Source organism: Pavona decussata, unplaced genomic scaffold (assembly GCF_977016875.1).
Source record: "Pavona decussata unplaced genomic scaffold, jaPavDecu1.1 SCAFFOLD_91, whole genome shotgun sequence".
NCBI lineage: Eukaryota > Metazoa > Cnidaria > Anthozoa > Scleractinia > Agariciidae > Pavona > Pavona decussata.
In genome coordinates, this window is record NW_028145508.1 from 475,274 (window position 1) to 492,500 (window position 17,227).

General features: G+C 39.5%; 3 protein-coding genes across 3 annotated transcripts in view; 1 reads left to right on the forward strand and 2 right to left on the reverse strand.

Moving 5' to 3' along the window:
- Nucleotides 1-833: 833 nt before the first annotated feature.
- On the reverse strand, nucleotides 834-8,681 carry LOC146474061 (uncharacterized). The gene is made up of 7 exons (XM_085117299.1): nucleotides 8,373-8,681; nucleotides 7,686-7,767; nucleotides 7,408-7,476; nucleotides 7,106-7,168; nucleotides 6,161-6,199; nucleotides 1,424-2,917; nucleotides 834-907 (listed from the first exon to the last, which is right to left on the reverse strand). The coding sequence occupies exons 1-7, from the start codon at nucleotides 8,664-8,666 to the stop codon at nucleotides 834-836; spliced, it is 2,115 nt and encodes a 704-aa protein (XP_084973425.1). The 5' UTR covers nucleotides 8,667-8,681.
- A 20-nt stretch (nucleotides 8,682-8,701) lies between these two features.
- LOC146474062 (uncharacterized) lies at nucleotides 8,702-9,634 on the forward strand (the record flags this gene model as incomplete). Its single annotated transcript, XM_085117369.1, has 1 exon — nucleotides 8,702-9,634. A coding segment is annotated over one exon (774 nt), but the record flags the coding sequence as incomplete, so codon positions are not given.
- Nucleotides 9,630-17,227, reverse strand: part of LOC146474063 (uncharacterized) — an 18,579-nt gene continuing 10,981 nt past the window's right edge. Inside the window, exons 8-11 of the mRNA XM_085117300.1 lie at nucleotides 15,005-15,076; nucleotides 12,735-12,806; nucleotides 10,951-11,022; nucleotides 9,630-10,326 (exon numbers count right to left, since the gene is read on the reverse strand). Of these exons, the coding sequence (XP_084973426.1) occupies nucleotides 9,630-10,326; nucleotides 10,951-11,022; nucleotides 12,735-12,806; nucleotides 15,005-15,076 (913 nt within the window). The remainder of the gene's footprint in view (nucleotides 10,327-10,950; nucleotides 11,023-12,734; nucleotides 12,807-15,004; nucleotides 15,077-17,227) is intronic.

The window sequence follows — 17,227 nt, forward strand, 5'->3', positions numbered from 1 at the left end:
TTGGAATTTAGAATGGGTCGGTCTGGACTTGTGAAATAAATGCCGGCAAAGACAGGGTACTTTCACCGGTTTCAGAAAGCGTTCTAACGAGGGTTAATAATATTAGTTTTTGTGACCCTAAAAATTAAAACAAATCAAAATAAACATGCATTTCATACCTTTGAAGGAACACTTGACTTAGGAATTATAATGAATTTTTGTGGCGTTTCCTGGTTTTCGAGCAGCGAGCTCTTCAATTTTATGCAAATTCCTACTTTCGCCACGCTCAAATTTAGGTCCTCGAACGCTCTAGCTGACTGTTGTGGCCTGTAAAAAATATATTTTAACGCATTTCCGAAAACTTAAGTCATTTCGTTTACTTATGACCCAAGATGACTTAGTGGGCAAAGTTTGAGGGCAAACTTTTTTTCGACCCGAAACGCAGTGGACCGTTCTTAGGGAAAGTGCCACTTAACACATGACGGATTGGCTGCTCTTTTATTTGTGGCTTTTCCTAATAACATATTGATTTCCAGAGTGAATTTGTGGCTTTCCATCATGACTTATGCCATTTATAATACAAAAACCCTTCTTCCTACCTAACAGTGTTTACCAATATTTGACATTTTACATTAATACCTAGCAGTGTACATAATACGAGATTAACAGCATCCATCTCTGCAATGATAAGCTACACAGGTAGATATACGTTTGTCTTATCATCCAGCTACATCATACTACGGATAAAATAAGGGTATGACGATTCAAAGTAAACGTCGGGAAAATGATCGTCGAGTGTTCAGTTAGAGTAGTTTACAACCTAGTGTCAAAGACAGCTGTGTCTTAATCGGGAGTCAGGACGATCCCTTATCTTGTGATGGTTGCTCTTTACAATTTCCAAACTTCTCTTTTTTCTTTTGCCCTGGATCTGAAATAACAACAAAAATTGGTTATTCTAAACGCTAAAAACAAGCCGATCCGAACCAAACAATCCCTGCCTTTTCCAGTAGAGTGAGGCGTCTAGAGCTAACCCGGGGCTAGGCGGAGTTTGCCAGCACTTGCTTAGAACGTGTACAACTTTTGAAAATGAGAGTCACCGCCACAAAACGAAACCATTTGCGCTGGTAGAGCAATTATAGTTGAATTTAATGATACCATGGGAAATTATTTTAGGTAGGTTGATCATAAATTGTTTTAAACTGTAATGAAAATGCATTTTTCTTTCCAAAAATATTGCCGAAATAGATAACTCACATGAGTATGTAACAGTAGCTTTACATTTTATTCTTTTTTTTTTTAATGTGCATCGCCACAAAAAGGTGGATGAATTCATTAATTAAAGGAATAGGACTCGGGATCGAAAGGGAAATGACTTCAAACAATATTACCTCTTTAAGTAAAGAACTAAGAACCACCAACTTTCACTTTTATTTTAAAACCTTACCTATGCCTCCATCACCTGCTGTGTCAGGTACTTGACTTTCAGCTTCAGTTGTTTCATCTTTAGCTTCTACTGCTTCACTTTTGGCTGTCACTGCTTCTAATGATCCATCCTCAGCCTTCGATTCCTCAAAAGGAAACCCCTTTCGATCAGCCGCTTCTGCCACTTCACCTTGAGCTTCTGGAGCTCCAACCTCCGATTCCGATACCTCATCTTTCGCTTCCACTGCTTCTCCATTTATCTTTGATCCTTCATCCTGCGTTTTCGCTTCTTGATGTTCAATCTCGACTTGTTCATCCTCAGCCGCCTTTGCTTCAAAATCAACTCCCTTTTCTCCTTGAGCTTCCAACACTTCGCCTAGATCTTCTGAGGCTTCACCCTCAGATTCTGATACCTCAGCTTTAGCTTCTTCTGCATCTTCCCTTACCTCTTTTGTTTCATCCAGGGCTTTTCTTACTTCACTTTCAACCTCCGTTGCCTCGCCTTCAACTTGCTCTGTTTCTCCGTTTATCTCTTCTTCATCATCCTGGGCTTTCCTTTCTTCATCTTCAGTCTCTACTGCCTCAACATCAACTTTCTCTGCTTTTTCAGCTTCCGCTACTTCTTTCTTAGATTCCCATGCTCCACTCTCAGCTCCAGCTTCTTCAGCATTAGCCACCTCTGTTTCATTCTCACCTTTCACTGCCTCATCCTCATCCTCAGCTGCCTGATCTTCTGCTTTCACTGTTTCACCTTTGGCTGCCACTGCTTCACCAATGATGTTCTCAGCTTTGTTTTCATCTTTGCCAACTTTATCGTCACACCCCAGTGATCCATTTTCAGTCTCTATCTCTTCCTCGACGTGCACAGCTTCATCCTCTGCATCTGCGGAGTTATCTGTAGCCTCAATCATTTTGACCTTGACTCCTACAGCTTCACCTTCCGCATCTGTGGTCTTACCTTCAGCCTTTTCTGTTTCAACCTCAGTTTCAAATTCTCCGTCTACAGTTTCAGCTGTTTCCTCTCTCACTTCCTTTTCTTTGATTTCATCAGTTTCCTCTATTTTCACCTCTGTTTTCATTACTGCATCTTCAGCGCCCAGTGCCTTGCCAACAGCCTTGTCTGCCTCACCTTTAGCCTCAGTTGTTTTGCTATCCGCTCCTGGTGTTTTATCTTCACCTGTTGTCGCTACCTCTTCAGCTTCTTCCCTTGCTGCTACTTTAAACTCTGCTCCTGCTACCTGATCCTTAGCCTCTATTGTCGCAGCCTCTCCTCCTTCAGCTTTAGCCGCTTCTTGTCCAGCTTGACCATCTTCCGTTTCATCCGTTTCCTGATGAGCATCGCCCTTCCCTCCTGTTGTTCCAGCCTCTATCTCTGGTTTCACTTCAGCGTCAGTTTCAGCTTTGCTATGATTTTCACCAGCTTCTGGCTCTGCTTCATCTTTTGTTCCTGGTATTTTTACTGGCTCTTTGCCTTCGTCATCTTTTCCTCCTTGGTCTATCATCTCGGTACCAGGGTCTGAGTTAATAGCAAAACACGCTTATATGAAGTATTCTGTTTTAAAGTATTCAATACAACAATTGTAAAACAGATTAAAATGCGGAAATAAGTGGGAAACTACAACTCAGTAAAGAAACCAGGTAGTTTCGTTTTAATTTGGGTTTTTAATTTACGATCTAATCATATTCCAAACTATTGGATATCAAAGCACAGTCCTAGAGGCGTTTTCCCAGGTGCTTTTATACATTATTGCTCGAGAAAGCGAAGCAAATAGCTGTTTCCTTCATCTGCGTTTTCTAAAACAATGACTCTGTGCCAGCCCGTAAGCTAATAACAATTATAATGAGAATGATGATTATTCTAGAAAGTAACGCAGGCATACTCGGAAATCGGAAAAAAGAAATCCGAGTGCTCCTATCAGGAGTCGAACCTAAGACCTTCCGATTACTAGTTCGGATGCTCTACCACTGAGCTACAGGAGACTCGTGGGAGCTAAGGCCATTAAAGTAGGTTTATGGGACAAACATCCTGCTTACTGCTAGGATTTGAATGTCGAACGTGTGGTATATGAAAGAAATGTGATGGTAAATTTCCAGCCTGATGAATGAATGAGAATGATGATTATTCTAGAAAGTGACGCAGGCATACTCGGAAAAAGAAATCCGACTGCTCCTATCAGGAGTCGAACCTATACCCCACGTACCGCACGTACCACAAGTTCAGTAGTATATTCAGTAGCAGTATGCAGGATGTTTGTCCCATGAACCTAGTTTAATGGCCTTAGCTCCCACAAGTCTCCTGTAGCTCAGTGGTAGAGCATCCGAACTAGTAATTGGAAGGTCTTAGCTTCCACTCCTGATAGGAGCACTCGGATTTCTTTTTTCCGAGTATGCCTGCGTCACTTTCTAGAATAATCACCATTCTCATTCATTCACCAGGCTGGAAATTTACCATCACATTTCTTTCATATACCACACGTTCGACATTCAAATCCTAGCAGTATGCAGGATGTTTGTCCCATGAACCTAGTTTAATGGCCTTAGCTCCCACGAGTCTCCTGTAGCTCAGTGGTAGAGCATCCGAACTAGTAATCGGAAGGTCTTAGGTTCGACTCCTCATAGGAGCGCTCGGATTTCTTTTTTCCGAGTATGCCTGCGTCACTTTCTACAATAATCGTCATTCTCATTCATTCACCAGGCTGGAAATTTACCATCACATTTCTTTCATATACCACACGTTCGACATTCAAAGCTTAGCAGTATGCAGAATGTTTGCCCCATGAACCTAGTTTAATAGCCTTAGCTCCCACGAGTCTCCTGTAGCTCAGTGGTAGAGCATCCGAATTAACTAGTAATTGGAAGGTCTTAGGTTCGACTCCTGATAGGAGCACTCGGATTTTTTTTTCCGAGTATGCCTGCGTCACTTTCTAGAATAATCATCATTCTCATTCATTCACCAGGCTGGAAATTTACCATCACATTTCTTTCATATGCCACACGTTCGACATTCAAATCCTATCAGTATGCAGGATGTTTGTCCCATGAACCTAGTTTAATGGCCTTAGCTCCTACGAGTCTCCTGTAGCTGAGTGGTAAAGCATCCGAACTAGTAATTGGAAGGTCTTAGGTTCGACTCCTGATAGGAGCACTCGGATTTCTTTTTTCCGAGTATGCCTGCGTCACTTTCTAGAATAATCATCATTCTTATTCATTCACCAGGCTGGAAATTTACCATCACATTTCTTTCATATACCACACGTTCGACATTCAAATCCTAGCAGTATGCAAGATGTTTGTCCCATGAACCTAGTTTAATGGCCTTAGCTCCCACGAGTCTCCTGTAGCTCAGTGGTAGAGCATCCGAACTAGTAATCGGAAGGTCTTAGGTTCGACTCCTGATAGGAGCACTCGGATTTCTTTTTTCCGAGTATGCCTGCGTCACTTTCTAGAATCATCATCATCCTCATTCATTCACCAGGCTGGAAATTTACCATCACATTTCTTTCATATACCACACGTTCGACATTCAAATCCTAGCAGTATGCAGGATGTTTGTCCCATGAACCTAGTTCAATGGCCTTAGCTCCCACGAGTCACTTGTAGCTCAGTGGTAGAGCATCCGAACTAGTAATCGGAAGGTCTTAGGTTCGACTCCTCATAGGAGCGCTCGGATTTCTTTTTTCCGAGTATGCCTGCGTCACTTTCTACAATAATCGTCATTCTCATTCATTCACCAGGCTGGAAATTTACCATCACATTTCTTTCATATACCACACGTTCGACATTCAAAGCTTAGCAGTATGCAGAATGTTTGCCCCATGAACCTAGTTTAATGGCCTTAGCTCCCACGAGTCTCCTGTAGCTCAGTGGTAGAGCATCCGAATTAACTAGTAATTGGAAGGTCTTAGGTTCGACTCCTGATAGGAGCACTCGGATTTCTTTTTTCCGAGTATGCCTGCGTCACTTTCTAGAATAATCATCATTCTCATTCATTCACCAGGCTGGAAATTTACCATCACATTTCTTTCATATACCACACGTTCGACATTCAAATCCTAGCAGTATGCAGGATGTTTGTCCCATGAACCTAGTTTAATGGCCTTAGCTCCCACGAGTCTCCTGTAGCTCAGTGGTAGAGCATCCGAACTAGTAATCGTAAGGTCTTAAGTTCGACTCCTGATAGGAGCACTCGGATTTCTTTTTTCCGAGTATGCCTGCGTCACTTTCTAGAATAATCATCATTCTCATTCATTCACCAGACTGGAAATTTACCATCACATTTCTTTTATATACCACACGTTCGACATTCAAATCCTAGCAGTATGCAGGATGTTTGTCCCATGAACCTAGTTTAATGGCATTAGCTCCCACGAGTCTCCTGTAGCTCAATGGTAGAGCATCCGAACTAGTAATCGGAAGGTCTTAGGTTCGACTCCTAATAGGAGCACTCGGATTTCTTTTTTCCGAGTATGCCTGCGTCACTTTTTAGAATAATCATCATTCTCATTCATTCACCAGGCTGGAAATTTACCATCACATTTCTTTCATAACAATTATAATATTGATTTATACTGTTCGGTTGTGACTTTCAGCGAATTTTTTCTTAAGTTCTATGGCGATGCTGGCATTATCTTGTTATTGACGGGATAGCAATCTCATTACTTGCAGCAGCTACGAAAACCGTACAGAATACTCGCAACTGAGGACCTCTAAATTATCATCTGTTTTCTCTTAAAAGCTGTGAATAAATGAAGTGCTTTACCTCGTGCTTCGACGATCACTGGCTCCTCCCGTTCATAATCTGCATTAATAAGAAACATAATGGTTAAGGCTGTTGTACTTCTTAGTAAAGATTAAATAGAGTCACTTTCGTAATACAGGTCTCCTGAGGAAGCTGGTATCATTTAATCGGCAGCTTTATAGTGGGTATTTATCAATACAGAAGCTTTTCTTTAAGTTCCGATTGATTTTGATTTTCATTGACTGATAATATGTTCTCTAAGCGCTGAAATTTATTATGGTATTAAAAAAGGTCATCCTATCTTAAGATGGAGGAGTTATGAGAAGCTTTGTCGAGAACTAACTTATTAATTAAGGAGAAGCTTTAGGGTGTAATACAAGCGTATCTGTGTCCGATGATGCATCCCCTACCTCTAAATCTGAAAGCAATAAAAGGGAAGAAGTCATATTAAATAGTTTAAAAGGATATTTAGATAATCCTAATACTCATTTGACGTTTCAGTGACGAATATGGTGCAAAACTATTTATAGTCTTATGAAAAAAAAAATGGACAAAAGAGAAAAAAAAACCTGACATAAGCCATCAACATGAGTAATAAAATTGGACCTATGCTACACATTGACATTCAAATCCTAGCAGTAGGGAGAATGTTTGTCCCATGAACCTAATTTATGGCCTTAGCTCCTACAAGTCTACTGTATCTCAGTGGTAGAGCATCAGAGCTAGTAATCGGAAGGTCTTAGGTTTGACTCCTTAAAGGAGCACTCGAATTTCCTTTTTCCGAGTATGCCTCCGCTATTCACTGAAGAATACATCATTCTCAAAGAATACCTTTTTCTGATTACAAGCTAGCTTTTACATTTCGAAGATCCGTTTATTGCACGAATATATCTTTCTTCAAGTTTTCATTGTTATTCTCTCGGTATTCTGTAATGGTACACAGCACTAGATTACTACTCAAACCACCTTGCTCAGCAGCTGCTTGACCGAGAACTTGCATCTCCAGCATTTCATGGACTTGCTCGTCTTCTGGCAAATTAAAGGAAAGCCAGAAAGAATTACAACAGATTTATAATAATTTATTAGGCATAAGTACAGAAGGATCTTACAAAATGAAGACAAATCTATAACCAGGAAAAGAACGGAGACCAGTGTTTAAAAGGGTGACACACTACTAGTGCACAGCGCATAGTACACACTCCGACTGAAAAGGATAAAATAAACAAAAATAAGGCGGCAAATTGTATTGTAATGGCAGATAAATTTACCCTGGTCGCTCTCATAGTCGTCAGTGTCCTCGTCTTCCGATTCATCATGTTCCTCTTCCCCTCCTTGTTCTATTCAGTACAAGCAACATAAACGTGTGAATGGTAGTAAAAACTTAATTTAACTTCAAAAGCTTTAGTTTTTGAGGCACTCGCTGCGAACAACCCAAAGCTGGTTCCCTGTGGGGCGTTTAGAATACATAGCAATATCGATAGACAAGTTCACATGGAAGTTTTATTTTGCATGATTGAGTTTATAAGCAGAGTTAAATTGTACTTACCTTCATCGCCCCGACCACAGAGAGGAATTCCGCGCAAATAGCACCAGAGCTTTAGCATTTTCTGTTTTAAGATCCCTCGCACCTGACAAATAAGCCGTTTAGTTAATTTTTAAAATTTTAATTAATCATTTTAATTTATGCAATTTAACACAAGCTATCAATATGATAAAGCAAACAATCATGATCACACTAAGCGAGGGAACGGAATCGGCCAACATGAACTTTGAACCATCCTACACTGCGACCCGTCCTCAAATTTAATTTGATGCTAGCATAGCAAAACATTATTTTCTGCGTTTTAATTTTTGTCTGCCTTAATGACTTACTTGATCACCTTACCGCTAATATTACATTTTTAAATTGCTCTTTTTTATTGCTTGGCGGTACTTTTTGTCAATTTTGTGGTATTGAGAAGTTTTTGCGATAAATGAGAATATAAAAGATGCCGGGATCTGTTATTCCTGGGCGTAAAGCGGTAAGTATGGTTTCTCCTGCACTACTGAAGTTGTACAAACCTAGGTTTAGTTAATCAACACTTATGCAGATTGTACTATTAAAGTAAGTCAGTGTTCCCCCAATGTTAGCTAGATTCAGTCAATGTGTGATAAATGAAGAGTCTATTCTTGGATTAGCTGAATTTTGTCTTTGTAGATTGTCTAATGAAGGGTACAAGGGGTTACTGCATACCTGTGGGGTTGCAAAGGTGTAGAGCACTGGATTCATTGCTGAGTTAATTGGTAGGACAAAGACAGCAATCCACACGGCGATATCGTCAGGTGGCTCAAAGGCTTCGTTTAACACCGACTTCAAACCAATCACCACAATCGGGATCCAGGATACAAGGTCGGTTAAAATAATCCAAAACACACGTTTGGCGAGGGACGTTTCTCTCTTGGCATCTCTTGCCCTGGCTTTTCGTTCCCTTCTCGTACCTTGACGGGTGAGCCGCCATCTCGACATGCAGGTCTTGTACAAAATCATGGAGTACGCCACAATAATAACAATAATAAATCATAAATGATTTAGATGTTGATAATTTAGCTAATGTATGGAAATATGTCGACGATACGACCGCATCAGAAGTCGTTGCCAAGGGCAACCGAAGTCATGCCCAGGAGATTGCGGACAAGGTTGCCGAGTGGTCTACGCAGAACAGAGTCAAACTCAATAGCGACAAGTGTAAGGAGCTCAGGATATCTTTTGCAAAAGATGAGCCCCAGTTTGCGTCTATCGTAGTAGATGGTAAAGAACTAGAGAGGGTGACTAGTGCTAAACTACTGGGTTTGACCATATCGAGCAACCTTACGTGGAACGAACATGTTAGTGACGTCATAAAGAAAGCGTCAAAGCGTCTGTATTTCTTAGTGCAGTTAAAGAGATCAAGAGTTCCTCGGCAGGACATGTCCACCTTTTACACTGCTTGTATACGCTCTGTTCTTACGTACGCAGCGCCTGTCTTTTTTTACGCCCTGCCAAAGTACCTAAAAGACGAGTTGGTGCGTGTCGAAAAGCGGGCCATGTCTATAATATGCTCAGGACTACCCTACCAGGAGGCCATCGAACTAGTGAACATTGTCCCCATTGCAGATTTCATCACGGGACTATGCACTAATGCTTTTGACACCATTATTAAGGACCCAGAACACCGTCTGAACTGGTTAATACCATTTAGTGGACCGTCACGTTACACTCTAAGGTGCAACAGGCGTTTTACCGTACCCAAATGCAAGACAGATCGTTTTAGAAATAGTTTTATTATTAGATCCTGTATTGATAATGTATATATATAGATTCTTAGTTTCCCTTTTTATCATATTTTTTATATCTTTATTTATTGTACCTAGTTTTATATGTACTTTTTATCGATTTTATTAATTGTAAATACGCAATTCAGCCTTCGGGCTGCCATGTATTGATTATTAAACTATCTATCTATCTATCTATCTATCTATCTATAACCAGAGCCACATTCAAACCCACAAATACGGCAATTGAATACTCCCATCCCGAAATAAAGTCAGGGTCAAGCTGAAGGGGGATACACACGACTGATTTACCATAGTAGAATATGCTTTTGTCATGGTCATGGAAATAGCGGATGCCGAAGGTTGGCAGATAAGCAAAAAGGAAACCGATCACCCAGATGGCAAGGCAAAACTTATGGGCCTTCTTTCGAGTGAGTCCCTTGAATTGATAAGGGAACACGATCTTCTTCACTCGCTCAATCGCGAGGAGCGCCAGTGCCATGATGGATACCTGGCTGGACATCGCCGACATTCCCCCTACCATCTGGCATCGGAAACCGGTTCGCCACTCAAAGTCGTGCAGATAATATTCACCAGACCAGACAGCATCCATTAACCCGACAGTAATAAGGTACACTCCCATCAGTCCATCCGCAACCGCAACGTGCATCAACAGAATCGTTTGCACGACATTCTTTTCTTTAAAGAACACTCGCCAGGTTATCACAAGCACAGCCCCAAGAATCGACAAAATTCCAACCACCCAGATGCACCTTTTTGGGTTTACGTTCCGAAACATACTGTCACAGCTTGCAAAATTGTCATTGATGAGAAAAGCACAGCCGGCGTCTTCCTTGAATTCCGCATGGCAGCACATCAGGTTGGTATCAAGTATTCTGCAAGATGATCATAAAGGCCAAAAAATTAACAATTTAAAAAAGGAACGTCAAGGGTCGCTTCATGTGACTGCGCAATTGGTTGAATTAGTCTGTAAAGCGTTTGATAAAACTTTTATTTGCGTGCTGACAATGCGTAAGGTTTGCTTATTGCTAGATAAATTGCGACAAATGTGGGCATATGACATAACATGACCCTGTTAGCGTTTTAGGATTTCACAGGTGCATTTTTGTTAAAACAGTGATTCCTAGTTTTCCCTGAGCCTAACACCTGAAAATGAATTAAAACCTGCCAATTACAGCTAACAACAGGATTTCGTATATGAACAGAGCTAAATTTCCTAGTTTTCAATAGGTTTCCTACGATCATTGACAGCAGTTAAACATGTCATCATTGGTGAAGTTTCCATCTTCTTTTCATGAAGCTATTATGAAATATTGAGACTCCAGTCCCTTTTGCTGTACAGTAGGTATTAACTCTGAAAGTCCGTAGACCGGTTTTCACAATAAAATTTGTTTGGGTATTCTTTATTGGAAACTCAGGACTAGTCAAAGAGAACTTCGCTTATATTAGTCCGATGAATTGCGTAGGTTTATGACAATTATTTTATCAAAGAATATTACATGTGTGTGATGTTGTCCATTCCAGCGAAAAAACCCACAGGAAGTTCAGCCATCAGGTTATAATGCATAAATCTGAAATTCAACACATAAATATGTAACTTATTTAGGCGCTGAATTGCTCGCGTAATTTAAAGCCCGAGTAGTGTAGCTTTGGAAATAATGTTAAGATATTCAAACATTCACACAACCTCCCGCTGTCAGGATAAATCTTTGGCGAGTTAGGTCTCAAAATAACCCTGTTCAGCCTGGTGGGGGATGGGCTAACTTTAGAAGATCGCAACTTTCCTAATATTTGAAGCAACAGCACCAACCTCTGTGACCTTACCTAATATTTACACGAAAGAATATGATACACCATGTGTTTCCATGGGAAAACGTGTAGCGTCGCTACTTCGCATTTTTATTCCATGGTAGCATTTGATAATTGGTCTTGATTATTTTGGAGTCACGTTAAGCGGTTTTCTTGGGTTGTGTAAAAATCGAGCCAAGAAGGTGGATTTTGATTAGGGATGTAATTTTCACGTCAGGTGACGTCATGACACTTGGCTTATTAATGAAAGAAATTAAGTGGGGTTGAACGCCGGCTAAGTTGACATATTTTTGCACAAATGATACTTAACATTTACAGCTCTGCTCTTAGCGCAATGGAGTTTAAGTAAAAGTAGAGCTGTAGGCGGTTAGATATTTTCCCATACAAACGAGAGACTCAGTACAGTTTTAAGGAAGTAAAGTTCATTGAAATGCCTAGTCAACAAACACCGTACTGTAACGGCGGGCTATTCCTAGAACGCCTCACTACTGTCTTCTTCAAATTGAATCACTTATGATAACAATAATAACGGAAATTCCAGTTGAATCTACACAGTGGCTCTTCTCTCCACTGTTTCTAGGTCTAATTGGAAGTTGGAAATGTTGGTTTAGTTTTTGTGGAGGGAGAAAAACCGGAGTACCCGGAGAAAACCCTCGAAGCAGGAACGAGAACCAGCAACAACAACAACAACAACAACAACAAAAACCATCAATCAATCAATCAATCAATCAATCAATCAATCAATCAATCAATCAATCAATCAATCAATCAATCAATCAATCATTTAATCAGTCGTCAGTGAATCAATAAATTAAGCAGTCAATCAATTAATCAATCAATCAATCAATGATTCATTCAACCTTTCATCAAACAATTAACCAATCAATCCATTCACCCATCCATCATGGTAATTTTGTTTGTAATTTTTCTTTGAATGGCACAAGGCAATCACGTTGAATAACAAATATTGTCTTCTAGGATATTTTTAATTGATGTAACGTGAGACAGAACTATATTTAAGGTCGATTTAGACGGTACAACTTTTGCTTATACGACTGTCGCATGCGATTTCCATATCGCACTGCTCGCTTCATGGGATGTTAAGGCATTTTTTAAAACCCTAGGACATTTTTTGTGACGTACACGACAGTCGTAGGCGAGTTGTAGGTTTGATTTACAAGGAAAAATTCGTGTCATAGGCCTGTCGTAAGTCTGTCGCATGCGACAAAGTAGTAACATGTAAATCGCCCTTCTAATATAGGTGTTACACGTAGGTTCTTCTAACAGTGATTGCGACCTATAAATAAATCATTCGTTTAAAACTTTACGAATTAATTCCAAGCTTATATGTTTTGTCCACGTTTTTCTTTTTCTTTCCACAAAACTCACACATAGCGAGCAAAAATATAAATGGAATATAAATTAGTTCCTATGAAAACCAAAGAGACACAGTAATACCCAAAGTTATACTTACAAAAATCGCAATGTTTTGACGTCTTGGAAGGTTTTTAAGGAGACATTCAGGATGTCATTATCGTGGATGTCACTACAAAAAAGGGATATGTGTTGTTAATATTATATTGATTTTATAAGATCGATGCTTTTATGAAGTCGTTATTTCACAACCATAATGTTTGGGAAGCGGACACCCACGGGACCATCATTTGGTGTCCGCAATAGCGAGAGTAATTTTTTTTCATTATGTTCTCGTGCTCGTTTTGTCCCGCCTCGACTAGCTTTGTGGCGATTTGCGGGACAAGCCCTTTATATAATCTGAATCTGTAAATAAATTGTTGTTCTTGTTGTTGTAGTCTACAATTTCATCGACCCCGCTATTGTGGACTCTCGCTATTACGGACACCAAATTATGGTCCCGTGGGTGTCCGCTTCCCTAAACATTATTATTGTGAAATAACAACTCCATGAAAGTATTGATTGTATCACATCAATATAATATTGGCAGATGTCACTATAATGTTACGAGCCAAAGAAGGGGTAAGTCTGTCTACAACATTGCTCACACTTAACCAAACAAATTTATCCTAATTCTTTTTAATCCTCCTTATAATATAAATGTTTATTGTTTTTTATGCATTGTATTGAATCTCGTCGTACATGTGAATAAATAATTTGAATTGAATTGAATTGAACTGAATTGAAAAAATCAGCTAAAATACCGTTGTCGTTGAATCGTTTATTGATATGACGGGGTCTCCAACAGAAATAGCTAACCTTTCGCATATCTTGGTTGAAGTTTCAGATTGCTCTTTTTTTCCTTCCGATTAGGCATTCTCGACGCCATTGATTGGTCAGCTGCTTAATAACTGTGGTGACGTTACTTCTGCGTAATATAAGGCGCCGCCGAGTTCGGGAATCGAACCCGGGTCATATAAGGCGAACAAACAAAAGAAACGCAACCCACATAAGGCGTCGAGTCCGAGAATCCGGGACACATTGGTGGGAGTCGTGTTCTCTCACCAGTACGCCATCCCTGCTCCCAGATTTTATTATTCTTGTACTTTTATGACGTCGAGTAATCCGTCGATTTTCCAAACATTGCTTGTGGAGTCCTTGCTCGGGCAATTCGTTCACGACTTTTAATTTCTTTGGGTAGATTGGCCATAGTGACAGGAATTAACAATCCACTGTATTGATATGACGGGACGTCCCGTAATCTGATTTTTTCATGAGCCAATCTAAAGGAAGTTGAATACTCTGATACTGGGAAGCCGCGCATTCGTAACAATTCATTCGTTTGTGCCGAAATGATTTGTTGAGGTCCTCTTAATCGTTGTTCTCAGACTTTCTACTGATGAATCGCAATAAGAACGTAACAAAGTAAGTCCCTGAATGGCTCGACTAGCAGCAACATCCTGAAGCGATTTCAGATAGTTGAATTTGTCGATCTTCGAGAGAGATGCGTTATCGTGCACCATAGATTTGTACACGAGTCCCAATGTTTTCTCCAGGTTGTTACGTCCCCTCGAAAGATTAAACAGGTAGGTAGTATAGTAAGTACCACTTATCAAATCCAACCGGTTAGCTCACTTCGGGGGCATTCACAACCCATCACTTCTGTCATTAATTGTAAACTGCACCACAACCATTTTGGCAAAGTCCCCCACACAGTGTTGTAAATCATCCTTGAAAATTACCCACGAGGAAGTGGATAATATGATATATGTAGGTATATAATTATGTATATCTTTTGACCTTAAACTTACTTAGCTATTTATTGCTCTGTGCTTGTCTAAGATATTTTACCTAGCGAAGGGCTAACCATTGTCTACTCACAGGGACAAAAGGCTCCTCATCCCCTTGAAAATCCGCTTGGGAAGTACTTTAATATGATTATTTGACAGATACCTTCAAAAACCAAACAAGTTAAAAAGGTATAAAAAAAAGAAAAAAAAGAAACTCGACAAGCGCTTCAATTTGGTCACCATGTAGACACTTTAAATAATTCTGAACCACTACTCTCCATTTCGTTCAGAGGCGTATACGAACACCAATAACAAGTTTTCATTTTACACACATATAGCCGGTGTTCAGTGATGGGCTCTTCAATTGAGGCTTACACTAAAGGAACTTTGTCATTTACACAACTAGGACAAATAGGGTTTCAGAGTCGTTTAATGTTTCACTATAAAACTGTTGTTAGATGATTTACATTTGTATTGTACTTTTATTAGTTTGTTTATCAATCAACATTAGTCCAGTCTGGCAATAAATGACATTACTTACAAATCGTTTAAGTCCACCAAGCCTCTGAATTGACCAGGATGAAGCTTCGATATGTTGTTTTCCTCCAATTTCCTAATATATTTTTGTAGCAAACAACAAAATATAACAGGTGAGTTGATTATGATGAGCAATAGCCAAGCTTACATTTTGTTACAAGTAACGAAACCTTTGTAAAGGGGGAATAAAGTAGAGGATACATTGTTTACATACAATTAGTTCTAGTTCTAATTGGTCTTATTAAAATCTTAAACAATAAATTTAAGTGAAAGTCGCTAGCTTAAAATTTATTGAGCCAAATCCTCTTATAAAAATTTATTTCCCAATATTTTTACCACACAATTGGCAAATCTCGTTGAGATTTATAACACTGCAAAATTGTATCCTCGTTATGTCCATAACGATGTTATAACGACAATAAACTGTGTGATTAGATGTTAGCGAATGTTTATTTTTAAGAAAATATTTGTATTTCTCCTTCGTCTCCCTTCTATTCATCTCGAGCGTTGATGAAGGAGGAAAAAGAAGTACTAGTACACGCTTTTATATATCAAATAAAAAGCCCAAAAACCTTGTTAGTTTTCTGGCTAAGATTGATTTGGCAACAATTTGAATGAGTTTATCGAACTTTTGATTTTCTAGTTTTTTCGTCATATATTTTACATCGTATAGTTAAAGATTTACCGAAAACCTTGAGTACAATAATTAGAATTAAAGCTGTCCGATGATGCAATCATCGTTATCAATGCAAAGTGCCTGTTTTTTTCGTGGTTGATTATAAATAAGTGAAAACAATATTAGGGTCTAAATGTCATTTAGGGTCAGTTATTTAAACAGAGTCTACCTTGGATCGCAGCTCAAGACAAACAGTGGGCCTCCAAATCTGTTGATAAGTGGTTTATTTTAAGTAGATAAATAGTTTTCTAGGCTGTGATGCAAGCCTTCCTGTTACTGTTAGCAGTAGACAATGTTTAGATATGACTGTTGGCACAATTGAAAATGGTTTAGCACGTAGTTTTGTTAAACACCGTCTAAACTGTCTTTTAATAACTGACCCCTAGTTTCTTTGTGATTATTTAAATAACTTGGCGCAGATGGAGTCAGCTTGTACGTTGAAAGCTGGTTAAACATCTTGAATAATCAACATTACGTGAACTAAGTAGTCAAACTTGCGGCATTTTTTCAACACTGAACAGTTGTAAGTTAAATTATTTTTTAGTATCCCGTGCAAATCGTGCATGTGCTTGCCAATAAATTGAGGAATTCAGCGAACTGTGTTTGGCAACACGTTGATGTAAGTGTCGGTTGGTGTACCCGACAAAGTCCATATCGCATAGACCACATTTAAATCACATTATTGGTTGATGATTCTTGGTTTCAGTTCCCTGGATTTTAACACGTCTCCGATTTTTCGGCTTGTGAACACAGACTGAAGGCGCAAGCCAATTTTATTGCCTAAGGACATCAATTGTTTCTTTGTGCCGTCTGCCGGTGAACAAGATGGGTCCATGGCTTAAGCCGGCGACAAGCTAGGCGATTTTATTCGCCGATCGCGACGAATATGATCGTCAGCGAAAAGCGCAAGCGATCTTCGTCACCGATTGATGCAGACACACTAAGCGATTTTTTTTGCCGATGGAAGCGATGTGGCACTTAAACATTGTTCCCAGGCTCCATCGTATCGCTGCTATCCGACATTTTGAAAAGTCATGTGATAAAATAGCCCATACTGATTAGTTGAGTTTACTGGCGATTATCGCAGCGATGAGCGTAGAAAATCGCGGGAACGAGCACACTAGGCGAAAGCCGGCGAATTAAATCACCGATATCTGACATGCCAGTTATCGACGATTTTATTCGCTGATCGGCGTATAAAATCGCCTAGTGTGTCACCGGCTTTAACTCACGAAATGTTGATCATTCAAAACCTTAAACCAGCTTTGAACATGAAAGCTGACTCCATCTGTGCTAAGTTATTTACATAATCACAAAGAAACTAAATGTCTATTATATTGTTTTGACTTGTTTATATTCAACCACGAAGAAACAGCCACTCAGTGACTGACTTTGCCGCGATAATAATGATAACATCATCGAAACGTTGGAAAGCTTTAGTTTTAATATATTTTTACAATTGTATATCATGTCAGCGTTTGTAATGTTTTTTATGTGTTTTTCTATACTTTTGAATCAATTTAACAGTTTCGTGAGATTCTTAAAACATGG